At 48.8% G+C, this 23,616-nt stretch overlaps 2 protein-coding genes across 6 annotated transcripts in view; one reads left to right on the top strand and one right to left on the bottom strand.

The window, feature by feature from the left end:
- The window catches only part of TRABD (TraB domain containing), a 43,212-nt gene extending 22,897 nt beyond the window's left edge, over nucleotides 1–20,315 (bottom strand). For 2 of the 5 annotated variants that reach the window (XM_046934797.1, XM_046934586.1), the window contains exon 1: nucleotides 9,231–9,385. Coding sequence is in view for 1 of the 5 variants with exons in the window: in XM_046934586.1 (XP_046790542.1) it covers nucleotides 9,231–9,369 (139 nt within the window). In the remaining 4 variants the exon portion in view is untranslated. Of the gene's footprint in view, nucleotides 1–2,077; nucleotides 2,229–9,230; nucleotides 9,386–10,175; nucleotides 13,240–15,187 lie in introns of those variants that run through there. The other 3 variants (XM_046934606.1, NM_001389253.2, NM_001030732.3) reach the window with 3 other exon arrangements.
- LOC429348 (tetraspanin-7-like) lies at nucleotides 11,946–23,244 on the top strand. The gene has a single exon (XM_040706856.2). The coding sequence runs from the start codon at nucleotides 20,427–20,429 to the stop codon at nucleotides 21,132–21,134; it is 708 nt and encodes a 235-aa protein (XP_040562790.1). The 5' UTR covers nucleotides 11,946–20,426; the 3' UTR covers nucleotides 21,135–23,244.
- The last annotated feature ends 372 nt before the right edge of the window (nucleotides 23,245–23,616 follow it).

Below are 23,616 nucleotides of genomic sequence, written 5' to 3'. Positions count from 1 at the left end.
TTTCCATCCTGCTTTTTTTGTTTTGTTTTAAGACTCATTCTCCTGCACGTATACTCCCAAGTTCAGAAGTTATCCCTGAAGCCAGCAAAGCTCTACGACTTGACTGATGGCACCCTCAGGGGATTGCACAAGATGCTGAACTTGTGATTCTTTCTGCTTATTCTCACTAGGATTCCACTAAACAGCAAAGCACTCACAGAAGAAAAAAACAACTAAGGTATTTTGGGTTACCTCCCTCTGACCCATTCTGTACATGCCAACAGTGTTCTGTTACACCACAAAGAAATGTTACTGCTTGTGCTGGGCAGCTCTGCACACACTGGTGACACCTTGCTAGGTTTTATCAGATTTCCCCCTTCTCTCATATCTCTGCCTGAAAAGGCAACAAGCAATGCCTCCCAAGACATCTTGTTCTTCTCCCTACACATGCATCTCGGAGACTGTCAAGCAGAGAGCAGTTGTGATCCCTTATCTGCCCAACACATCTCAAGCCCCGCTGCCAGGGGACATGTTTGGTTCCTGCCTCATTCCAGGAGGAAAGCTGCTGGGGCCTAGGGGATGCTTCCCAGCACACAGCCGTGGTGGAAAAGACTCCCCTTTGCCAAATGCAACAGTTTCCTGAGTCTGACCAGCGCTCTGCCCTGGTTTCCAGTGAGTTTTTGAAGTGAGTTGTACTGCTTTCTAGCTTTGCTTAAAAGACATTTCTATAAAAAGAGCACTTGGCTGGGCAGCAAGCAGCATGCACGTGTAATTCGGGCAGCTGGCACCTCTCCCTCAGCGTGGTATGGAGCGGCTCCAGCAATTCACGCCTTGGCACTACCCTTACTCGTGGCCCAGCAAACAGGAAAGCACAGCTGTGGAGCAGGTAAAAGAAACTCCAAGCAACCAAGAGCCTGGATTCTGCTGCTCTTTGGAGCGAAAGCCCCATGGAAAGTAAAACTGCAACCTTGCCTCTTCCTTTCCAAGGGGTCAAGTGCAGGAAAGCCAAGTGTCAGAGCAAGCTGGAAGGTAGGTGAAGCCAAGTAGCTCTTCTGTGCTGCAGAGTTTTCACAACCCCTGTGCAAGCCCAGCCAAGTGGCTCTGGGCACACACACAGCCCAGCGACAGTCCAGCCAGGGCCCCTGGTGGCATGGCATGCTGTCCTCACACTGTCCTGCCTCAGCTGGACCAGGCCAGGCTGGAGATACCCCACTTCCCCTTCGCGTGGCCTTCCAAGCTCAGGTGAACAAATACCTGCACGAACAGCTGAAGCAGCAAAGCTGAAGGGACTGTATGGAGTGGGTATATGAAGTCAAAACTGTTCTCTTAAAGAAAAAAAACAATGAAACACACCACACAACGTGCCCAGCTACATCACTTCAGGGTGCACTTTGAAACTCAGCTCCAAAGTTTAAATAGAAAAAGTATGTTTTTCTGCCAGCAGACCTTAAACACAAACTGCAGTTCTAGGCTGGCTCAGTTGAAGGTCTGCCTGGGTTTGAAAACATGTCTCTTATCGACAGGAGTGCTGTTAAAAATAGTAATCTGAAAGTTTCAGTTGAAGAGCAAAGTTCTAGACAGAAGCACCCAGTGATTTTCCATCCAGTAAGTGACATTTCAGAAAGCTTTACCCCCTTCTCACCACTGGGTAAATGATGCGTACAATACTGGAGAGAACGCATCTCTGAAGTTTGCTTCTGATAATAAGCACTCTGCATCTCTAATCTGAGACATGCAATCTTCAGAGGAATCAAAGGTGGTCAGCACAGCTCCCAATTCCAGCAAAGCAGGGCTCCAGTCTCTGCAAGGAACCCGTGGCACAGCAACATGAGCATGAGACAATCTGCTGCTGCTTTCTTCTTTCTTCAGTGCTTAGGTCTGCTCTTTCACTAGAAGTACAACTTTCCATGAGGACCTATTTCTGAATCTCCCACACACACTTAGGACATGCTTAGGAGTTCAGATTATTTGATCTTATTAAGAAAATCCTTACAACTGGCTGGCAAGAGCAAACAAACTGAACAACTGCCATGAAAATTTGAATGCATTCAAGCTCCTGCTTAGTGCAAGCAAGAAGAGGCGCAAAACACTTCAATACCAGGGGAACAGCTGGCCAGTGTCCTGCACAACACAGGAGGGATGATGTATGTTCCAGGAACTGCTCAGGTATCTTGCAATCCAGGCTGACCTCGCTCATCCATGCAGAAAATTCATCACCTCTGCATATCTACGTACATCTTCAAAGATATCTGCATCCAACAATACTTGAAATGTTAATCTTGAAACCTCTGAGAAAGGACTACTTGTTCATTGCTGTTACAGAGATAAGGAACTGAAGCATGTGAATCTGCAAGCACTTCCTCCCACTGTGTCCAATGGCAAGACAAAGGGTGCTGATTCAGATCAAAGCCTAGCTAACACGGGTAACAAAGCTGTAAGGCTGTCAAATCAAGCTCTGCACTTGGCTAACCTGTAGGTGAACGTTAAACAAACCTGGCAGGGTGGTTGGAGTTTTGCTCATTAGGAGGGATATCTGCACAGCATTGCCTCTCTGTGAAAAAAGGACCACTGAAGATGAGGGGGCAGAGGGTGGAAGGGTTGTAGAAGAGGATGTGGGCAGAACCTGCCAGGGAACAGAGGGAAATTCAACCACAGGATGTAAAGCCATAGGCAAAATAAGCTGTTTGAACAAATCTTTACCATGGTCTGTAATATGTACACTGCGAGATCTCGTTACCTCAAGTTCCTCTGCTTACCACGGGATTTGGCAGAAACATGCAAAGCTGACCAAATTCTTCTCTGCCAGCTACTTCATAGGCCATTATGAGGTCCTCACAGTTCAAGTTACGTACTGAAAATGTGAACCAAGATAGTGCACTTCTTTCAGACAAAATGGGACATGTAGCAAGTAGTTCTGTTCTCTTATCTACCAGAGACTCCCTCACCCCGGGACACAGCCCTCCTGCTGGCAGCTGCTGGAGCCAGAAGAAACAAGACAGAGCCTGACCTGGTGCTTTTCAACCAGCAAGCCTGGGTTTTGCCTCCGCTGTTTTCCTGATGGTCTACTTGACAACTGAATACCTGATTCAATCTATCTTTTTTTTTTTTTAAACCCTAGGGGCCCTCCATTCGCCAGGTAATTAAACTGTTCTTCATGTGTATCCCTATGAGCAAACAAAGCCCTTCACTCAAGTCTGAAGATGCCTAGGCAACAACACAGTAATTTTTGAGAACACCTCATGAACTGCAAGCTTGAAATCACCACTTTGGCAGGCACCGATTCCCACTGAGGCCTTCTTGTTGCAGCGCACATAGGGTGGCCATTCACACTGACAGCAGCACCAGGGACCAGGGTTGATGCCACTCCCCTACGCCTTGGAGATGATTCTTTTCCTCCTTCCCACTCCAACTTGGGAAAGGTGCACAACATTCCCCAGCAGTGCTGCTACTCCTCCTGCACGGTGCTGACAGAGGCAGAGCGAGGAAGTGCTCCCTGCCACGCCATTTCACAGTCAACCCTCCAGCTCTCATTGGGTAAAGCAGCTCCAGCAGAGCTTTGGGAAACCCGCTGATGAACTATTGGCTCAGTGCTCACATCGAGCAGCCTCGGCTGACCAAAGCACTTCGGTTCTAGCTGCCAATTTCGGCACGTGGAACCCTTAGCTCTCAGCTTCAAAGAGATACAGGGTACACTCACGAACCAGGGGTGCTATCACGACAATTTACAGGCTCTAGAACACAGGCTGCCACTGAAGAACAACTGCCCTCTCTCATTTTATTTCAACTTCTTGCCCCAGTGAGAAAACTCAGACACAGTACAGGGCAGAAAGTTGGTCTTTTGGGTACCCTCCTGCTGAATGTCTCATCTACGTTTGCCTCCTTCAGGAAATGATTCAAGTGAATCAATAAAAAAGCTTTTTAAAAAACTCTCATGTACCTCTATACAACCAGCTCGTCAGCTACTCTTTAAAAAGACTTCTATTGAATATTTTGTTCCTTCTGAGACAGACAGAATCAGAAACAGCATTTGTTTTCCTCAACTTGTTGACACTGCAAAAGGGAAGAAGTTCCTCACAGCCTTATATAGTTGTTCCATATTGTCTGTGTTGCACAGAGATTGTCAGAATAAGAACAGTGAGAGCCACAGAACTTCTACAATTGGTTTCACATTTTACTGAAAGAGAAAGGCAACTCTCGTGTTTGGTTTTTCCTCCCCTTGAACAGATCTGTTTGTATCACTGCTTTAAATGCTTCCAGTATTCAGTAGCATTGAGGAGGGCGGGTATCCACCCCTCTCAGTGTAGGGAATGTTAATCCTACAACCTATGACATGGTATTATTACACGTGCTTCTTTGTTTTACATACCCAGAACAGAGACATATGAATACTTAAGTACACCTATAGATCATACCTGTGATAGATAAGGTTCAGAGCCTACTGAAGCTTTCCAAGCCTTTCAGATTTGCAGTGTGGATTTTCCCTTGTTTCTACATCACTGGTGCTTCTAAAGAAAGCTGTCCTCCCTCGCAGCCCTGGGGCAGCACCTCTCACAACACCCTACAGCACAACTCACCCCTGCTCAGAGGCATTGCGGGAAGTGCAAGGCTTGGGCTAAGGGCTGAACCTGCTGCAAGAGCCAGCTGCCAAGTGACAGTGAATCAGTACACCTCGTAGCTGCTGTAACCAAGCAGAGCCAGCCTGTGCGGGACTCCAACCACACGCATAGGCTCCTGACCAGACCTGCAACACAACATCCCTCACCAGAAAGCCTTTCTGTTCCTCAAACAGCAGCACAAACATACTGACATCTAAATACTCGAAGTGTGCTGCTTTCCTTTCACAGCCTAAAGCTGCGGTTCCTCTAGCAATGGGATCTGGCCTGGCTGGTATAGCCAGCATGCTCGATTCATGGCATGCGTTGCATGGGTATATCCCATTTGAATGCCACAACCCAGTAACAGGACAACTACATGTAAACAGCAAAGTTTGTTCAACATTTCAGAAGGTACAGATACAACCTCTCTCCCACTGACACACCACTGCACCCCTTACTATCTGGATCACCTACAAAGCACCTTCCACATCTCACATTTATCCCTTCACAAAGGCTGAATCGATCCATAGATACACACTTGTTTCAGTAGCATCTGCTTCCATTGCAGCAGATGAAGTGTTTAAGATTGATGAGACACTTCCCATACTTATGGGCAGGAATCTCAGTAGTGTTTACAAACAAACAAACGCTGGCTCCAAATGGTGTCTCTTTTCTCTATTGATAGACTGCTCATCCTCAGAAGGACGCATCAGCAGAAATCTGACAGGCAAATAATGCAACAGCCACAAATTCAGGAATTGGGACTTATTTCAAAACCATCACCAAGGTGACCTGCTTGACATATTGCACATATTTCTTTGACACAACCCACGCCTTTGAAACTCAACTGAGCAACCGGTTGTGTGATCACAGATGGTTGGAGATCGCGGGTCTGCTTTCTCGTGACTCAGAAGTTTATAAATTTCAAAATACAGATTCTACCCTTTGAGCATGAATGAGAAGTTCCTGCAAAATCATCCACCTAGACGCAGGCACTTGCACATCAGAACCACTGTCTATTTGCATTCTTTAGAACTAAAATAAATGACTTATTTGAAAGGAGGTACAGGAACATGAGCATATCTGGACTGGGACATCGATACATTGGACAAACTTTTACCTGGTGTGCTGAGAACACAATCTATCATTCTTTGTCCCTGAAAGAGAAGGCAATGTCATCTTTGTGTTTTTAGAAATGATAGCTATTACACTGACTAGGGCTACTCACTGAACTGAGTGAATATAAGGCAAGGTAGTTCAGAATGCTTACGTGGGGTAGACTGAGCCATGGACAACAGGGCAAATCTACATAGTTTGAAGAGGCTATAAAGGGAATGCTAATTTAGAAACATGCTAATTTAGAAAGACCAAAACGGTGTAGCCCAAGCACTCATACCATCCTAGAGCCTACACATTAACCCAAGTTAATTTTCCATTTTATTCAGGTATGAATCACCTGGATTCAGGGAAGATTTGGAACCAAAACTATTTTAATAGACTCCCCCACGATCAGCAGATTGAGATAAGATATCCATTCAGCGCATCTCCTCTCTCCAGGCCATTCGGAACAATCAATCAACCAAACAATACTTTTGGTCCTGGGAAACTCTCAGCAAAGAGCAACAGAGAAGCTGCACGGCTGCTGCATGCACAGCTCTGATGAGCCCCACAAGAAGCAGTGCTTTCACCCGCTTCGTTCATTACCTACATGCAGCCAGCAAGGAGCTGGGATGAGCAGTTGGCCACAGCAGAACTTCAAAACAGCTGCAGGAGCCTTCTTAAAGCCTGTGTTTGTGCCTACTCCAGTGTAGGCACATGCCAGTGGCTGTGTGCTGATGCACTCAGGAGCTGGGTCCTAAGAATACTAACAGACACCGTCATTCATTGATTTTATTATGAACACTTAAATGCCCTCCTTATGATGGTAAAATTGAGGTTTTGTGGAACAAAACTTTCCCAGTTGCCAAATACATTATTTATCAGCGCTCTTCTGCCTGACCCTTCTATCCCAGTTTCCAAAAAGCAGTCAGGAACATGCTGATGGATTCTTTCAAAATGCTGAGGCCATCACAAAAGCTGCAAACATTGCTATGTGACACCCGCTCACATGGTAGCAACAAGGCAGGAGACACAGCTCTCACTGCAGCAGGGAACTGGAGAACCAGAGTCAGGTTTCAGGACAGCCAGACAAAGCACCAGGAAGGGACGTTAATCCCAGCCCAGCAGCCCCAGAGGCAGGAGCCCCACACCAACACCAGGAACACACAGCAACCAGGAAAGCCATCCTGCTGCTACACTGCTCACTGAGTGCGTAAAGCAGCCTGAAGCCAGCCAGTAATTGAAAAACAGATACTCCCTCCAAAGATTATCTCTATTTCTATTCCTATCTGCCACGCTCAAGAAGCAAAACCCCTCCCCTCAGCAATTCCTGACCCTGTTTCTTCACACACAGGCCTTCCACCAGGAGCTATTGCACCATCCTGCTGAAGGACGGCTCCTGGTTGTGCAACACAAGGACTACAAATCCCAGTGAGGTACAACCCAGTTTCCCTGCACAGCGCACAGGAGACCATTTTCTACCTTCACTGGCATTTGCTGCTGCCCAGTGAGGTGTGGGCTCACTGCCTCCCATGCCCCTCCTGCACAGAAACACACTTCTCAAGGCAGATGTGCAGTGCTGTGCTACCCACACAGACAAGGTGGCTCTGCAGACAGCCTGCAGGGCTGAAGTAGGAGACAGAACTCCTGGAGCTCCAGGGCTGTGTCTCCTGCAGCACGATACGTGGTGTCATCACCATGTTCCAGTTTGTGTGTGCAGAGATGCTCAGCCCCTGCATCCCCCAGTGAATCCAATCACAACGCCTAGCACATCAACTGAAGGGGGAAGGAAGGAAAAGGAAGGAGGCGAGAGGAAAAAACACACCCTGTGACTTCAATAAAATATATTATTAAGGAAGTGAAGAGTGCCACCGAATGCACGCACGTTTTCATACAAATGGACTGGATGATCCTGTGGGTCTTTTCCAACCTTAGCGATTCTATGATTGTATGAAATCTAGATTCTGGTTAACACTGAAAGTTATCTAACTCTAAGTCATTTTGCAGACATAATAAACCCAACACCCCACGAGCTTACAAGCCCTAACATGTAACTGCAGTACCACCTTGGACATAGCACCTCAAATAGGAGCAGCCCTTCACTAAAACATTCAATAACCGAAGGCCTGACCTCAGAGGTGATTTGTACTGCAAACCTACCTGCAGCCACCAACCCAGTAACAGTCACCACTACCAGACCAGCATCTCTGCCATACCAGTGAGATCTCCTTGGGAAACAAGGGGTGCTCTGAGCAGCAACTGCAGCAGGGCAGGGGGAGCTGCAGGACCCCCCGTTACAGCCGGCGAAGTGCGGGCTGCGATGTCACATCAGGCAGCTGCAGTCACACACCGCCCCATTACATCTGCTCCACTCTGATCTCTGCCCTTCTCTCTTTTCTTTCCCCATTTTCTAGGGCTGCCCGAGATCTCTGTTAGTCACTTTCGCTACATAGCAAATAAGGAGAAGGAATATCTGTTCTCAAAAGCACCACTGGAAGAAGAAACAACACTCAGATGAGTCTCCCAGAAATAAGATGCCAATACCACCACAGAGCGCTATTCACAGCTGTGCTGGTGGCAGCAGCGATGCTTCATTATTTCTACCACATGGAAGAGAGACTGCACTAATAGCTCCGACTCCCCTGTCACTGCACTGAGTAATGTCTGAGCCTACAGCTACAGGGTGCCGGGCACCGCTGAGCCTGGCTGACAAATTCACAGCCAGCAACTCAAGTCACCAGAACCTGAAAAGTCTGCTGTATGCCCCAGACAGCAGGGCACAAAGGCCACGACCTAACCCAGCATTTTCAGCTGACAAACTCACGTAGCTTAAGCTAATTAAACTTGTGCATTCTTCCCCAGCCGCGTAAGGCTTACCGCCTTTGTGCAACACGGCGGTGAGAAGCCTGAAGGGAGACAGGCACCCACACACCGGGGGAAGCGCGGGCACGGCAGCAGCCAGCAGGAACTGCTCGCCTCTCCTACGGCCACGCGGTGCCACCCAACAGAACCTCCGCTCTCTTCCCGGGAGGCAGCCCCAAACCAGCGCGTTCAGTCCCTGCACACCAGCATACATCGGCAGGCAGGAACAGACCGCGCTTGGCGCTCCTGCTGTTTTCCAGCCTGGATTCACCATAACTATCCGCAGGGGCGAACCCCCGTATTTCACAGCGCTGACGGCCCGAAGAAGTCACGAGCTCAGGGAGAGGAAAAGGCGGCACGCAGCGCACGGCCGCGGGCACCTGGGCCGGGAAGCGGCCATCTCAGGGCGACGCCTCGTCCCGGCCGCCCCGGGGCCGCCTCCCCCGGCCCGGCGCCCCGCTCCGCTCCGCTCCCCGCCGCCGGGGCCCGCGGCCGCGCGGTGGTTGCCCGGCGCGGGGGCAGCCGGAGGGATCCGGCGCGGCCTCCCCTCTTCCCCCGCACACGTGGAGGAAAGCCGCTCCGCCGCCGCCCCTCCGCCTCCGGGCGCTGCCCCGCACCGGGGTCGGCCTCAACATGGCCCCGGCGTGGCGCGGCGGGAGCGGACGCTGCGGCCGCCCCGGCGGCTCCGACACTCACCCTCTCGTTCGCGAGCTCGGTGCGGGCCGCCCAGAGGCGGCGGGACCGCCGCTGGCCGAGGCGCTGCGGGAGAAGGAAAGCGGCAGCGCGGAGCTCCGGCACCGGGCGCGTTGGTCGGGCAACGTGCGGCATCAGTCATGGGCGCGGGGCGGGCCGGCGGCGCGCGGCACTCTGGGGCCTGGAGTCCGCCGGCACTTCCGGCCCCGCGGCGGGAGGCGGCGGCGGCGGAGGGCGGCGGACTACGGCTCCCAGAGAGCGCGGCTCCGCTCGGGCTCGGCCGGGATGAGCGCCGCGCGGCCGCGGTTCCGCTCGGTCGGAGCCGCCCGAGCTCGTCCCCGTGGAAGGGCTCCGTGCGTGGCTGCTGCGGCCGCTGCGCGGGTCCGTCCGGCACCCTGGGAGCGGGGCCCGCCGCGGGGGGAAGGCAGGCGGGGTGACGGGCGTCGCTCCCGCGGCAGCTCCCATCCCGGCCTCCTGCCTCGGGCCGCCGGCTGCTGCCGTGCGGGGTGGGCGCGGCCCTTCCGCGTGGGACTGCGGGGTGAAGCGCGGCGAGACGCGGCCGCAGCGTGTGTGGAAGCGCGAAGAACCCGCGCCTCCCTCCCGCGCTTTGTCTTTGCCGGCGGCCTTTCCTCAGCTGCTGGGTGTTAATGCTTCACCCGCCAAACCTGAACGAGCCGCGCTGCACGACCTGTTTAAACGCAGCCTGTGCTCGAGGATGCTTCAGATCCCTTCGTGGACGCATACCCGTGTTCCACCAGTCACAAAAACTTGCTCAAGGAAGACACGTCAGGAGGTGACAGGTGGTGATCGTTTTCTGAAGCTTTCTCTGCCCTGCGCTCTGTTTCTGACAGGTCATAGCCAAACACTGCATCTGAGCACAAAGTGTATTATCGGTATGGTTTGACTAGAACTGAGGTGCGTTTTCTGGTCCTTTCTTAAGTATCTTACTCCACGGACATATCCTGGCCAGCGCTACTCTGGGATAGGGCTGAGGTCTGAAAGTACGTGGCACGTGGAAATGGAGTGCTGACGTGTTGGGGCAGATGGGGCTCTCACTTCCCGTTTGGCGTGGTGACGGTTCAACTTGCTGTGCAGGCACAGATCAGGCAGCTGTGCGATTGACTAAAGCACGTACCAAGCAGATGTCTAACCTGTTATCTGCAGTGCACTGTGTTCAATTCCAGCTGTACATCTGAAGTGTCTCTCCTGCCACAACACCACTCCTGTATGGTGCAAACACTGCGAGCCCTTTAGTAGACTGCAGACATGTTCCCAAGCTTGCCACTACTTCAGCTGCAAAGATCCGCAGATAACTTTTGGTTCGGAGCTGAGGATCACTGTCTTAGCCTGCAGAAAACACCTCGCCTGATCTGATCTGATTTGGCAATTCATCTGCTTGGGGGCATAGCGTGAACCCTGGAAGCCTGCTTCTTCTCCAGTTCATGATGCTGCACCCTGATTGTGTCAACAGTAGCAGCACTTTCACTTACAGTTGCTTCAGGCTCTGCTTCCTCTGCTGGCTCAGCAAGAGCAGAGGTAGCTGAACATGCCTTTACAAGGACCATGCTAAGACGCAGGTCTCTGCTAATATGAAGCAATGCCAAAGGAGTGCCTGTGCTGTTTCTGCCTGCTCTGTGGTATACAACATTTCTCAGAGATGAAGGACACAGAGATGGGAAGTTCATGGGACAGAAAAGGCCTTGGTCCTGCTGCAGCCAGCAATGCCAGGGGCCAGCAGGCATGCTGGGGTGGTCTGAGGTGCCCTCGTGCCAGAGCTCTGCAGTGAACCAGCTGGCATTGCTCACAGCTGTGGCCTCAGTGCCGGAGTGTGCATGGCTGCATGTCTGGTCTGTATTAGCTAAGATTTGTTGTAGTTGAATGCCCAATTAATTTACAATTACAAGGTGGGTCACTGGTGTCTGCCGAGCGACCTACTGTAACACATACTTCGGGCTCTTAAAAGTTTGTTTTTTAATACTTAGTGTATCTTCTTTAAATGGCATTGTTACCATGGGATTACTTGGAGGCCAGGGGTGGATGCCCATAGTTAAGAAAGCAGTTGTTTCATGGATTTCTTAGTGTTTCAAATCTATTTTAAATGCATTTTTCTTTAACTGAAACTGAGCCTCACTGAATCAGGCACAGCACGGAACATTTGAGGTAATTTTATGAATGAGTGGAGAGTCAGAAAGGCTCCTTCATGTAGCTCTGAGGCATAGGTATTTCCAGAAGAGGATGCACACCTCTCCCTGCCCTCTTCTGTTCTTCACTACCACCATCCTGCTTCCCTATCTCTTCTTCTCTCTCCTCCTCTCCTTAGGAACCAGTAGCAGTGAGCACGGCATTAGCTGCAATTCTGTTGTCTTCTGTGTCCTCTGAACACAGAGCCTGTGAGACATTTGCATCAGCCCCAGGGCAGGCTGCAGGCAGCACTGGGCGGGCATTTGTCTCTCCCGTTCACAACGGGCTCTCAAGAACTCGCAGTAACAAAGGATTCACACAAAACAGTCCTGTTAAAAACCCTTAGCACCAGGAAGTCGTCCAGGCACCCAACGCTTGGATGCAGGCGCGGTATCCTCGCACTCCTCGCTGCAGGTATGAAGGACAAACCGTTCCCATGCCTTTGCAGCATCCCTCACCTGTTCAAACATCCTCATGCCTTAAGACTCACCAGCCTACAGAAGCCAAACGAATATTTACCTCCCGAGTCACGGCCTCTGGTCAGCAGCGGCGGCGCTGGGCCGGTGCTGCGTGGCACGGCCAGAGTGTGGCACAGCCGGGGTGCGGCGCTGCCCGTTCAGCGCACAAAAGTGGCTGTGCTGCTCCGTGTCTTCCCTGTCACCCGCGGTGGCTCCGTTGTCCGCAGGCGGGGAGCGGGTGCCGCCGGGCTCGCGGGGCTGTAGCGCCCTCTGGCGGTCCCCTGCCGTCAGCGCTCCTCCGGCTGCGCGGCGGCCCCGGTTCCCCTCTTGCCTTTCACACCCGCACTTCTGTTATCACTCAGGACGAGCATCCTAAGGCCAGCTTTGATATACTTTCATCGCTGAGCTCAGCGGTACGGAGAGTATTTATGTTTCTCCAAAACAGGGGGCATCATCTGCACTGCAGGCAGTCTGCTGACAGGGAGATTAAAGCGTACTTTGCTGCTGGGAGGGATGCAGCCTGTTCATTCCTCACACAGAGGCCAGGGCAGGCAGACATTGCTGATAACCGTGTTAGAAGATTGCCAGCCAGCGTGGTATCAGTGCTGAGGTATGAGTGCTGATCAGTTTCTGAGGGTGATGACCCCCAGCAGCACTGAGATGCTCTCAGATTTGCTCCTTCAGCATTGCATCGGAGGCCACGAAATGCTGCATGTGGATAGTACTGCTCTGATAAAGCTGAGCTGGGAAATCGCATGAGCCAGGCTGCACAATGGATTTAGCTCAGCCTCTTCTGAACTTCACAGTTTAGCCTTAACCTACTTACTGTGCTTGGGGCCAGTCCGTCACTCGTGGCCCCGTGAAGTGACGCTGGGGAAAGCCAATGGCTGCAGGTAATGCATCGGTGCTCTAAGCCCAGGCCAACACAGGCAGGCATGCAGCCTGGTGTGGCCATGTGGGACCGGATGGTGCTGATGGGACCGAGGCCTACAGCCCCATTGTTCTTCCTCTGCTTCTTCCTCTTCTTCTCCCCCTTCCCACAGCGTAGAGTGAGCTTGGGCAAGAGGAGCTGTTAGCTGTGTCAGCACAGGGCTGTGTTCCAGGTCACTTGTGTGGGAGGCACGCGGAGCGGGCAGCGCTGGGCTGATGTGACAGCCAGGCCTATGTGAAAGCAGCACTGGGCTTCCCTTCTCCAGGGACTGATGCTGCAGCCCAGGAGGTAAACCAGAGTTTCTGCTGCTTCACAGAGAAGGCTTGGAAAGCAGCAAACCAGGGATGTGCCCCAGTAAGGGAGCCTAGAGTGGCACCACTGAACGTTTCTGTTCACCAGACATAACCAGCAGTCCCACATTAGAACATAACGCCAGTAGGCTCTGGAAGACAAAGAGAGACAATGGAGCTATTATAGACAGTCTTGTTCCTACACACAAACAATTAATCCACGCAGTGCTGTTTTCAAATAATAACAGTCTGGATTGGAGCCACAGAGCAGAAAAGTCTGGACTAAAGCCAACTTGCAATCCTTAGCACACACTATTCTGCCTCAGATTTGAAAGCCATATGACCTTATGAGAACCTTTTTGGTGTAATCGCACCATATGTAAATAAACGAATTAAAGATCAATGCAGAGTTATGAATCACTGAAAATCACTGCTCATGTTAATGTGAGATATGTGTACAAGGATTAAAAGGATGGGTCCAGAACTTTAATTTAAGGTTGTATTGAAAAGATGCAGCAATGGGACTTTTCTGTTAAATTACTTCCTCCTCATGAGTGCACTGTTAGCCTTGCAATCTGCACAAAGAGCAACAGCTTGTCCTGCAACAAATTGAGCTGAGGAGTGAAAGAGCAGGGTGCTGCCTGCTCTCCCTTCACCCCAGGGGAATGTTTGAAGCAAACAGTAAGTTAATTCGGGCTAAATGGTGCAGTGGCTTCCCTGTGTGCACAGTCACAGTGCTGCAATCAACTTGCCTGGCTATCAGCTCCAAGGCTCTGCAAGTGAGTTAAGAGTATCAGTGCTGTTAACACAGTGTTTTCCTAAACTGTGCCAGCTTTCAAGTCTCTAGTCCAAAACCTGGAAGTGCTATAAGGAGATGGCTGAAGTACTGTTTCTAAAGGAGGAAAATAGTGTGGGACCATTCTTGCTGGAAGTGAAATATATATATACATATATATGCATGTATATTTCATACTCAGATAAATACCTGCCATGGAAAATTTCAGCCCAGGGTAGCTGAAGAATAGTAACCTTAAAAGCACACAAAAATTGTCTCAAGAAATGGAAAGTAGTCAGCAGTCTTTCCTGTAAGAAAATCCAAGTAAACTGCTTGTAATCCTCTTATTTGCTATCATGCTGATGAGTGCTTCATGCATATAGGCAAACAAGATCATTTTATGAGTAGTGCAACATCGCCTTGATAAAGGCAATGATCCTCATGTGAGGCACTGTTTGCACATGGACTGTTTCCTTTAAATAAGGCTTCCTGTGACCTTTACAAGAGGCAAGAGTGATGCTGGCTTGAGGACAGCACACCACGTGACAATACAAGGAAGCTGTAAAAGCCCATGGATCTGGACCCCAAGGCTTGGAAAGTCTTCTGGTGCTCTAATGTTGCTGCTTTATAGGAGCTCCATAACTGTTCACCTCAGTAAGGACAAAGGTTACAGTGACCCCGAGATAACAGTCTGTGCCCCATGGCATTGTTCAGCTACTCAGAACAGAGTGCATGGTCACACTGTCCTCTGCCTGGGATAGCATTATCTGTCATAGCCTGGAAATGTGGCAGAAAGAATGTTGTCATAATTACTATTATGGCATTTGTTTAAGATAAGGTGGGAACAGAAAATGGGTTTTAAAGAAGCATGGTAATCATCAAAGCCAGCAAAACTGATGAAAAATTATACCAACCAAGTGAAAGGTGGGATAGTTTTTTGCTGCTGCAGATCTCGGAAGTCCCCCTTATCCATGGAAATTCTTATTGATAAGTGTAGATAAGTAGTGTAGGCAAGTGTTATATGAATAATGATCTGCCAAGTACACCTGACTGCTGTCAGAAATACATTATATAAATCCCAGAATGTGAAATACTTAATACCTTCAGAATCGAGTTCAACAAGAGGAAATTGAGTATTGATAATAATATATTCAGATGTTTTTAAATTCAGGCATAAAATCTGACAATGTTTAAGCTTGGCTTCTCTTCCTATTGCTATCTGAAATGAGAAGCTTATTTTTTAATTCCTCTGACACGGTATTTTGTCAGTCTTTCCCACCCATCTAGCCTGCATGCTATGTAGATACATTAGCATTGAAACATACCTGATGTTCAGCATGTAAGCATATCTTTCTGTGGGCTAAATGGAAAGTGCACTGAATTTTCCTTGAGACCTGCCCAAGGCATGGGTCATGATGCCCTTCGGAACTCCTGTGAAGCTGCAGCTAAAATTACATTCTGTCTTTTATTTTAAGGTTAAAAAACACATTAGATGTTAATTATTAATCCAAAGGAGCTCTGATCCTTGCTATTAATAGTAAAGTAGCTGATCTACAATAAAGATTGTATACTTTAGTTCCTAAAATTAGCCCAGTTTGAAAAACATACTGCTGCTGCTATTACTATTTCTGTAAAGTACATTCCAAGAAACAGAAGGCTGGGTTCTGCCCTGGGATCACACTTGCTTCAGGCGAAGACGTTTCCTGCTCAGATATGCTGGTTAGCTGTAATCACACCATGCTGTGGCTCTGGTCTGTGCAGGCTACGTATCACAGTCTGTGCAACCGACAGCAGCAGCTGATCCAATATTTCCTCTCATATCAGGGGTTTGTGAGGGTGCAGGTGTACGTGGTGTTCCATAATCTTCTAATTACCCAAAGGGACTTGCAACTGGAAATGAGTTAACACATTTCCTTCCCAGAGCTAATGGGAAGATCAAGGAGAAATTCTCTCTTCCTCCTAGTCCATTTGCTTTCTTCATCCCACCTAGGCTTGCACCAGATTCATGTTGCACAGCAATCACTGGGAAGGAGTGGAAAGCTATGACTATTATCCCATTTCTTTCAACTTAGAATTAAGGTATTGCTCAGTTTTACATAAAAGTCATTTCATTCACTTGATTCTGATAACTTTCCTCACACTGAATATCCACTCTCCCTATTGAATTAAGTGGGATTTATGGTATAAGATATCTGACATGACAGAACATCACAAAATCAGACTTTAACATAAAGAGATGTTCTTGTGGTGTATTTATTGAGCTCTTAAGTATATCACAGGACAAGAAAATACCCATCAGTGGTTACAGCATCAACAGTATGCTGCTGTAACTTCAGCAGGACTGCATGGCTCTTTCAGCCTTCCTACACAAAGTGTTATTTCACTTCCTTCCAGTAGCAAAAGAAGTTGAATTCGGGTCTCCATATTTGAGGCAGGTGCTCACAACCCAAAGTTGCTGGAAAAAAAAGCGAAGGGTGGGGAAAGGACTTCTCTTCCCCTCTGCTTTGCGTTAGTTGCTAAACCAGTGTGTCCTTGAGAAGACCTGCACAAACTGACGCAGACAGCATGGCAAGAGGAAGAGCTGATTTTGTGCATCTCCTGAGACAGAGGAGAGAGCAGGATTCCAGGTTGTTACCCCAAGTGTAAAGGATCTCATACAGAAGACTGCACAACTAGGAATATGAAACAGCATCCAAACCCAGATTGCCAGTGGGAGCTGGGAGTGGAGTTTTTGGAATCTAAGTTCAGAAGTTGATACTTTCATCCCTTTTGTGAATTTAGCTGGTATTAGCAGCTACCCATGGAATTCCAAATCTAATTTATCACCAGCAATCTTCATTTTTCAAGGGAAATCTATGCATTCTCTTCACATTAATTCTCTCTCCCGAGGAGGGAGCTCAAGCAGAAAACCACGGAGAACACTATTAAAAGAAGTAAGTGCTGGGAGAGAAATAAGGAGTATTGTTGTGGAGAAAAGACAATTATCTTGAAACATGTAAATCACAGCTCAGTTCAAGCAGGGTATATTCAGACCTTGTCATGATTTACAACACTCGAGACAGGCCTAAAACAAGGGAACACATTTTCCACAACAGTTCTGATTTTCCAATGAGAATGAGAACTCTCAAACACCAGAAGTAAACTGTGAAGCGACACTGATGTTTCTTTGTTTCTGAAGCTACTGCCCATACTGTTATGGCAGAAGCCCCAGCTACCTAACCTTGTAGTAAAGAGGAAAACCTATGCTTCAAGCAGACTGCTTTTCTGTGCCAAATAGTATTGCAAAGTGCAGCCTAATTAGATCTCTGCTATCACCCACACATTCCTCACACTCACTGTTTGGCAGCTTTCTTCCTTCTGGTATGTAACAGTTTTCCCTAAAATATACTGGTTTGCATTGTCCAAGGTCAATCTCACCAAATTTGCTGTCAGTGTTTGTAACCACACTTTGATAACTGCTATTGCTGCTCTCACTATTTGGTGGGGCATCTCTGAGCCCACAGCACTTTGTATTCCAAGATGCCATGTAAAGGAATATCACTTCTATTTTATTAAACGGTCAGTCCATATAGCACATGCAATATCACGAACATTTGTCCACAGGAAAATTTTTATGAGATTCTTAAAGTTTTCTTACTGAGATGCAGATTCTGTCAGTCTGAAAAAGCAATTCTATTATCACTGTTTTTTATAACTGAAGCTGTTTTATCATACACAGTTTCATGTACACTCACGGAGCCCAATTCTGCTTCTTTTACTGTTCCAGTGGCAGTACTGTTCCAGCTTATGAGAATGTTAAGAATTTGGCCCTATATACCCATTTAACCCTAATTTTAAAAAGCACTGATATTTGGCATCTTCTAACCTGCAATGCTTAACATGATTTCTGGAGGAAGTTCAGTACTTAACTGCCAGTGAAACTAACAGTCAGTATGCATTAAATACTCATAATAGCACCAATAGATCACAAAACTTCTGTAAGGAGTCACTTTCAGATTTCCAAGAGGAGGCTGGGTGGTGACAGATCTGCTCACACGCCCTGTACTTTGACTGTTCCTGCATGGCACAATACACCCTAAGATATCCCACCCTGCCTAGTTGCTTTCATTATAAGGAAAATTAATAACAAAAGCATTTTATCTGCTTTCTTTACTGTGAATCTCTAAACTTCAGATCTTCAAATCTGAGACAAACTCTCCAGTTTGCCCCATAGGGAAGGGGTTGTAGCCCCTCACCAGGACTGTCCAACATAGCCAGTGCAGCCCTTCTACAGGTTTCAGCTGTCTGCAGTGCAAGACCTAGTTCTGACAGCACCAGCTCTGAGAAACTTCTGAAAAAAATAAGTTGTGAGAAAGAACTGGGAGAAAGTACACAGAGCCACGTGAGATAAGAAAAAACAACTGCAGTGGGTAATGCTGAGAGGTGGATAGCCAGCAGTTCAAGGATTCAAAAGGAAAAACACTGATATTAAAATGTGTGAAATCCTAAGAGAATAAAACAAGTGGCCGTAGGATGGCAACTCTCCAACAAAGGGCCCGTTCCAAGGACAGCAAAGACATTTCCCTGCGTGGCTGACACCTGGTGGGCCAACAGAGACCTGCTGCTTCAGAGGAAAGCCTCTTCATGAAATGTCACCTTCAGAGCCACCCAACTTAGAATCATAAAATCATGGAATCATTAAGGTTGGAAAAGGCCGCTATGATCATCATGTCCAATCATCGACCCATCACCACCATGTCCCTCAGTGCCACATCTACACTTTCTTGAACACCTCCAGTGATGGTGACTCCACCACCTCCAGGGGCAGTCTGTTCCAATGCATTACCACTCCTTCTGACAAGACAGGTTTCCGTTAGGTGTGAAACTGTAAAAACCACGAACTTTTAGCTACTGGTTATCAAATGCCAGACCAGACAACCTCTAGTTTGTCGTGAGCTTTTACTCCTCACTGAGGATATTAGCCACATGATTCAGTGCCAAAGTGGGTAATGAAATGTTGTATACTGTGGAGTACTTTCAGAGCAGGGAATCATCATTTCTGAATCATCTTGATGTAAAGATCTTGGATGCTGCTGAGAAGATCTGAGAATCAAAGGAAGTAGCTCAGAGCAGATCTGCCAAATAACTGATGGAGAGTTCATTCTTGTGAAAAAGCAAGAGGAGAACCTGTAAATGCAGGAATTATAAAGTCCCTGCTACTTAAATTATTGAGGCCACTAATTAAGGATAGATAAGTGATGATTATGCTGCATTGATGCCTTGACAACTGTAACTTTCTCATGGAACATAGTAAACTGATATAAAAGGCATCTCCTTTCTTTCCATTCTGTAACAGAAACTAACAAAAAGCTTTTATCCAACTTCCACACAAAGATTACAATCAGAACACAATTAAGCCCAAGAAGACAGTGCTGAAGGAGTTGATAAAGATATAAACAGGCTTCTTGGACCTAAGTTCTTGGAGTGATTACAGTATACACAAATGAAAAACCTCATTTTTACTCCAAGTTTTACGAGGGATACTTGAAAGGACTGTCTCAGGATGAGACCTTAGAGGAAAAAAGAAGAGACTGATAGCTTGAAGTGCACAGTGATCCAGCAAGCTGCACAGGTTACAGATCCTTCACCAGCCTGTGAAATCATAGTAAGCACTTCATTAGAAAATTTCTTTAAAAGTATTATTTTTTTAAGCAAGGCAAACATTTATGGCAGTCTGATAGCACGTCAGTATACAACCAAACTAATTTCCTGAGCTGCTGAAGACATACGTAGGTCAGCTTTGTGTCTTGAGGTGGCTTTGAGTCATTTCTGTTTGCAGAAGATGGTATGAAATCTCACACCGAGGAGCAGTACGTACCTCTCCTGGTGTCGACAAGAAGTGCTAAAGAGTCATCAGTCAGTGCAAATAGCGGCAGGGAGGCGACTGCTATCACTGCCGGCGATCCTGCTTGCTTTAGTTTCTCATCTGCTGTTTCTCATCTGGCATGTAGGAGATTTTCTTTAGCCATGAGGCTGCACTGCAGAGCTGGTGTACGTAAAGGGCACTCTCGTGCCAGACCTTGCACGGGCCACCTGTAACACAGCACTCAAGGACATTCTCCACGGGCATTTTATGCCTTTCCTGGCGCTCAGCGTGATGGTGTGGGGAAAATCAGGTGAGTATTTAACAGGGTCAGGCAGGCTGGAAAATAGTTTCCAACCGGGCAAACTGAGACAGATGAACGACTACGGACTGCATCGTCAGTTAACGCTCCGGTACACATTTTAAAGCTTATTTCTTTCAAGCGTCCTCTCAAAGGAGGTTAACGCAGAAACACCTCAGCGCTTCAGAGCGCGCTGAGGGGAACGACCGCGCGTGAGGGGAAGAGCCCTCTGCGCGGCACCGCGGTCCGCCCGCCGAGCCCCGCAGCGCCGCCAAACGCCGCCGGCGGCCGCGCCCCCGCGCCGGGCGCTGAAAAAGGCCGGGTCGGAGAGCCGCGCCACTCGCAGCCCGCCCGCCGCCGCGACGCGCTCTGCTCCCAGACCGCCGTCCTCGGCCGAAGGTCGCGGCCCCTCAGCGACGTCATGACCGTGCTGAAGCTGTCCCTCATGGCTTTCAGCTTCGTCTTCTGGGCGGCGGGGCTGACGATGCTCATCGTCGGCCTCTGGGCTAAGGTGCGGCTGGGGGGCTACCTGGCGCTGTCGGCCAGCGACTCCCCCAGCGCCCCCGCCATCCTCCTGGCCACCGGCACCGCCGTCATCGTCTGGGCCTTCCTGGGCTGTTTCAGCGCCGCCACCGAGCACCGCGGCCTCCTGCGCACCTACGGAGTCTTCCTGGCGGCCGTGCTGTTGGCCGGGCTGACCGCGGGGCTCTCGGCGCTCCTGTACCGCCAGGACATCGCGCGGGGCTTCCGCGAGGGGCTGCGCCAGGCCCTGAGCGCCTATGGCGAGGACGAGGGGAAGGCGGACGCCCTGGACGCTTTGCAGCGCACTTTGGGCTGCTGCGGTGTGGAGAGCTACCGGGACTGGCTCGCCTCGCCCTGGGCGCTCCAGCAGAACGCCTCGGTGCCACTCAGCTGCTGCCGGGCCCGGCGGGGCTGCTCACTCAGCTCGGCCGGCACACGCGGCCTGCACCCGGAGGGCTGCTTCGGCAAGGTCTCGGCCTTCGTCAGCAGCAACATGTTCTGCATTGCCACCGCTGCCCTGGGGCTGGCGGTGCTGCAGGTCGTCGGCATCGTGCTGGCTTGCCTGATGGCTGTCCGCGTCCCTGCTCACATTACCGCCCTGCACTGAGACCTCCCCAGGTCTGGCCATTGTCACCTCCTGCTCCCTTCCTTCCCCTGGATCTGGGAGATCTGGGTGTGCCCCAGCTGGAAAACCTCTTCATCGTCCCCATTTCACCCTTCCTCTGTGGTTTGTTTCTATGCTGGAGCCTGTGTCAGATACGCCAGCGCCATAGGTATCTCCACAGTCTCTTGGAGCTGCCTCCTATCCTGGCTGTGTCGCCTGCATGACGGCAGGTTTCCACTTCCCCCCAGAGCCTCTGGGCACAGAGTGGAGAGCAACAGCATGGACAGACATCACCCTGTTGGGGCAGATGGACAGCTGGGTGACAGCTCAGCACACGTCTGGGTGATGTGAACAGACAGAGGTACTGAAATGGGGGCTGGAAAGAGAAGGCCTGTGGGAGCAAGGCAGACATCTCAGCATTTTATTGGGCGCGTTTTCTGAGACCAGGAGCTGCTGGAAGATCAGTGTCACTCGAATACTGGAGTGCACAGGTGGCATGTGGGGTCTGCGTGTGTCTGGGGACAGCCACTGAGGGCTGCTTGAGGAACTGCTCTGCAGCATGCACTGCACCACTGTGCTTCACTCTAGTGAGTTCCTTGCAAAGATGACAGGTCTGGACATTTCCACCATAGGAATTAGGAGTGTAGCTAGCAAACCTGCAGAGAATAGGTAAATGCCAGCAAATGGGAGCAGGACAGGAAATTGTCAGTGACGGAGGAGTTAATGGCCTGGGAGGGGAGAGTGGAGTTTTCCAGGGCAAAGGGGATTAGCAGTAGGGCCCAAGTAAAGAATGCACGGGAATGGAGAGTGAGGAAAACTAGACTTCATAGAAGTAGGCTTCTGGGATTTTATGGCAGTGTTCCTGGGGTGAAGTCAGGGCAAAACTTGTATTTAACTCCCAGAGATTCTGATTTCAGGTATTTTCACTGCTTGTAATTGTTTGTGCAATTTAAAAATACCTGGAAATGCCACTGTTTCTGTCTTTGGTGGTAGCAAAGCCCTTTTGTTCTCTGCCAGTTTCCTTTTGTTTGAAAGAGGGACTGATCGGTCAGTTCTGTGATGAATTTGTCCAGTCTGTAGAACTGTAACTGTTTCTGTCCTGGGGACAGTACTGCAGTACGGCCTGTTAATGACAGCCCCTGACCACGTGAACTGCTTTCATAAAGGTGCAGTAGTTCTGTAGAGCAAAGCAAGGCAATGGTGGGGACTGCTGAAAAATGGTGTTTTATGGATGAGAATTTGTTCTGTCAAACAGTGTCTTTTTGCTGTTTGAATCTCTGATAATTTCTATGGAAATAAACAGGAGGCATTACTTTCAGAGAGACCTACACACAAGCAGAATTCTGCAAGGAGCAGGGAATATCCAGCACTCTCTGGAGTGAGGTGTGCAGACTACTTTTGCTGCTGTATTCATAGGAATGATCTTTGCTTGTATAAATAATTTCCTCAAAGTCAGTTCTCTTGATCAAAGCAGAGATATAAAAATATAAAAAGAGAAAGTGAGTTCTGTCCTGATGATGTATGTGTTTTGAAGTGTTAGGAGTAAGATGATCAGGAAGGTTTTCAGGGCTGTGCCTAAGACACGAAGGTGTGTAGTATGCCTTTTGGGTGAGCAGTTCAGGTCAGCGTGGATGGATGGAGCTTACAGTTGTGGGTTAACAGTTATGTTGTACTTGAGTGGTAGTCATGGTTTTATGCACCTCCCATTTGCTCAGGTGTCAGGTGGCTACGTTAAGTAGCATGATAATCAGGTCCCAGGTAATGAGTGCAATGTACGCAGGTTTCTTAGCCATTTCATAGCTCATCTGCATAGATGAACTCTGGATATGTGTTGGGAATTTCTCTTTTTGGAGCAAATGTTTTGTTCTTTTTAGTGCTGTTTTTTTAAATTGTTTCTTGTTTTAAATAATTTAATTGCAATTTTATGAGTGTCCCTGTACTAACATGTTTTTGATGTTTTTTTTGGAGCTAGGCACTAATGGAACTCTGCTGTTTTCTGAAAATCATTGTCATTTTGTACAGTCTTAACAGTGTGCAAGAAGTGTAATTTGTATGAGAAATGGTACTTCAGAAATAAAGTAGTGTTACAAGCAGCACAAGTCACTGAATCCAACTCAGTCCCTGTGTCTGTGTGTGTCTCTGCGTGGTTCAAGCACAAGCAAAATGAAGTGTGCACTGAGATGTACAGACAGAAGTAACTTTACTATTCAGAAAAATAAACAGTAAAGCAGAGATTATGGGAAGTGCTGGAAAGGAACATGGAGTCGCCCTGTGTTAATGAGAACTGTCTTCGCCTGAATCAGTAAGCTTGGAATGTTACAAGAATATTGCTCAGGTCTTTGTTAGCACCACAGGTCGCTCAGTTATTTCTGATACTGATCCGGATTGCATTGTATGACAGGCAGCGGGCAGTCGGAATGAAGGACGCCGGTGAAGCCTGCTTGATCTAAAACCTTGTGTTCATATTGCACTTCAGTGCATGTTT

The sequence above is a fragment of the Gallus gallus genome, chromosome 1, assembly GCF_016699485.2.
Source record: "Gallus gallus isolate bGalGal1 chromosome 1, bGalGal1.mat.broiler.GRCg7b, whole genome shotgun sequence".
NCBI lineage: Eukaryota > Metazoa > Chordata > Aves > Galliformes > Phasianidae > Gallus > Gallus gallus.
The sequence above is the reverse complement of the archived record's forward strand: the minus strand, read 5'-3'. Positions and strand labels throughout refer to the sequence as shown.

Bases quoted from the DNA above. Each gene is read 5' to 3' on its own strand.
- LOC429348 (XM_040706856.2), top strand. From the start codon at position 20,427: ATGACCGTGCTGAAGCTGTCCCTCATGGCTTTCAGCTTCGTCTTCTGG.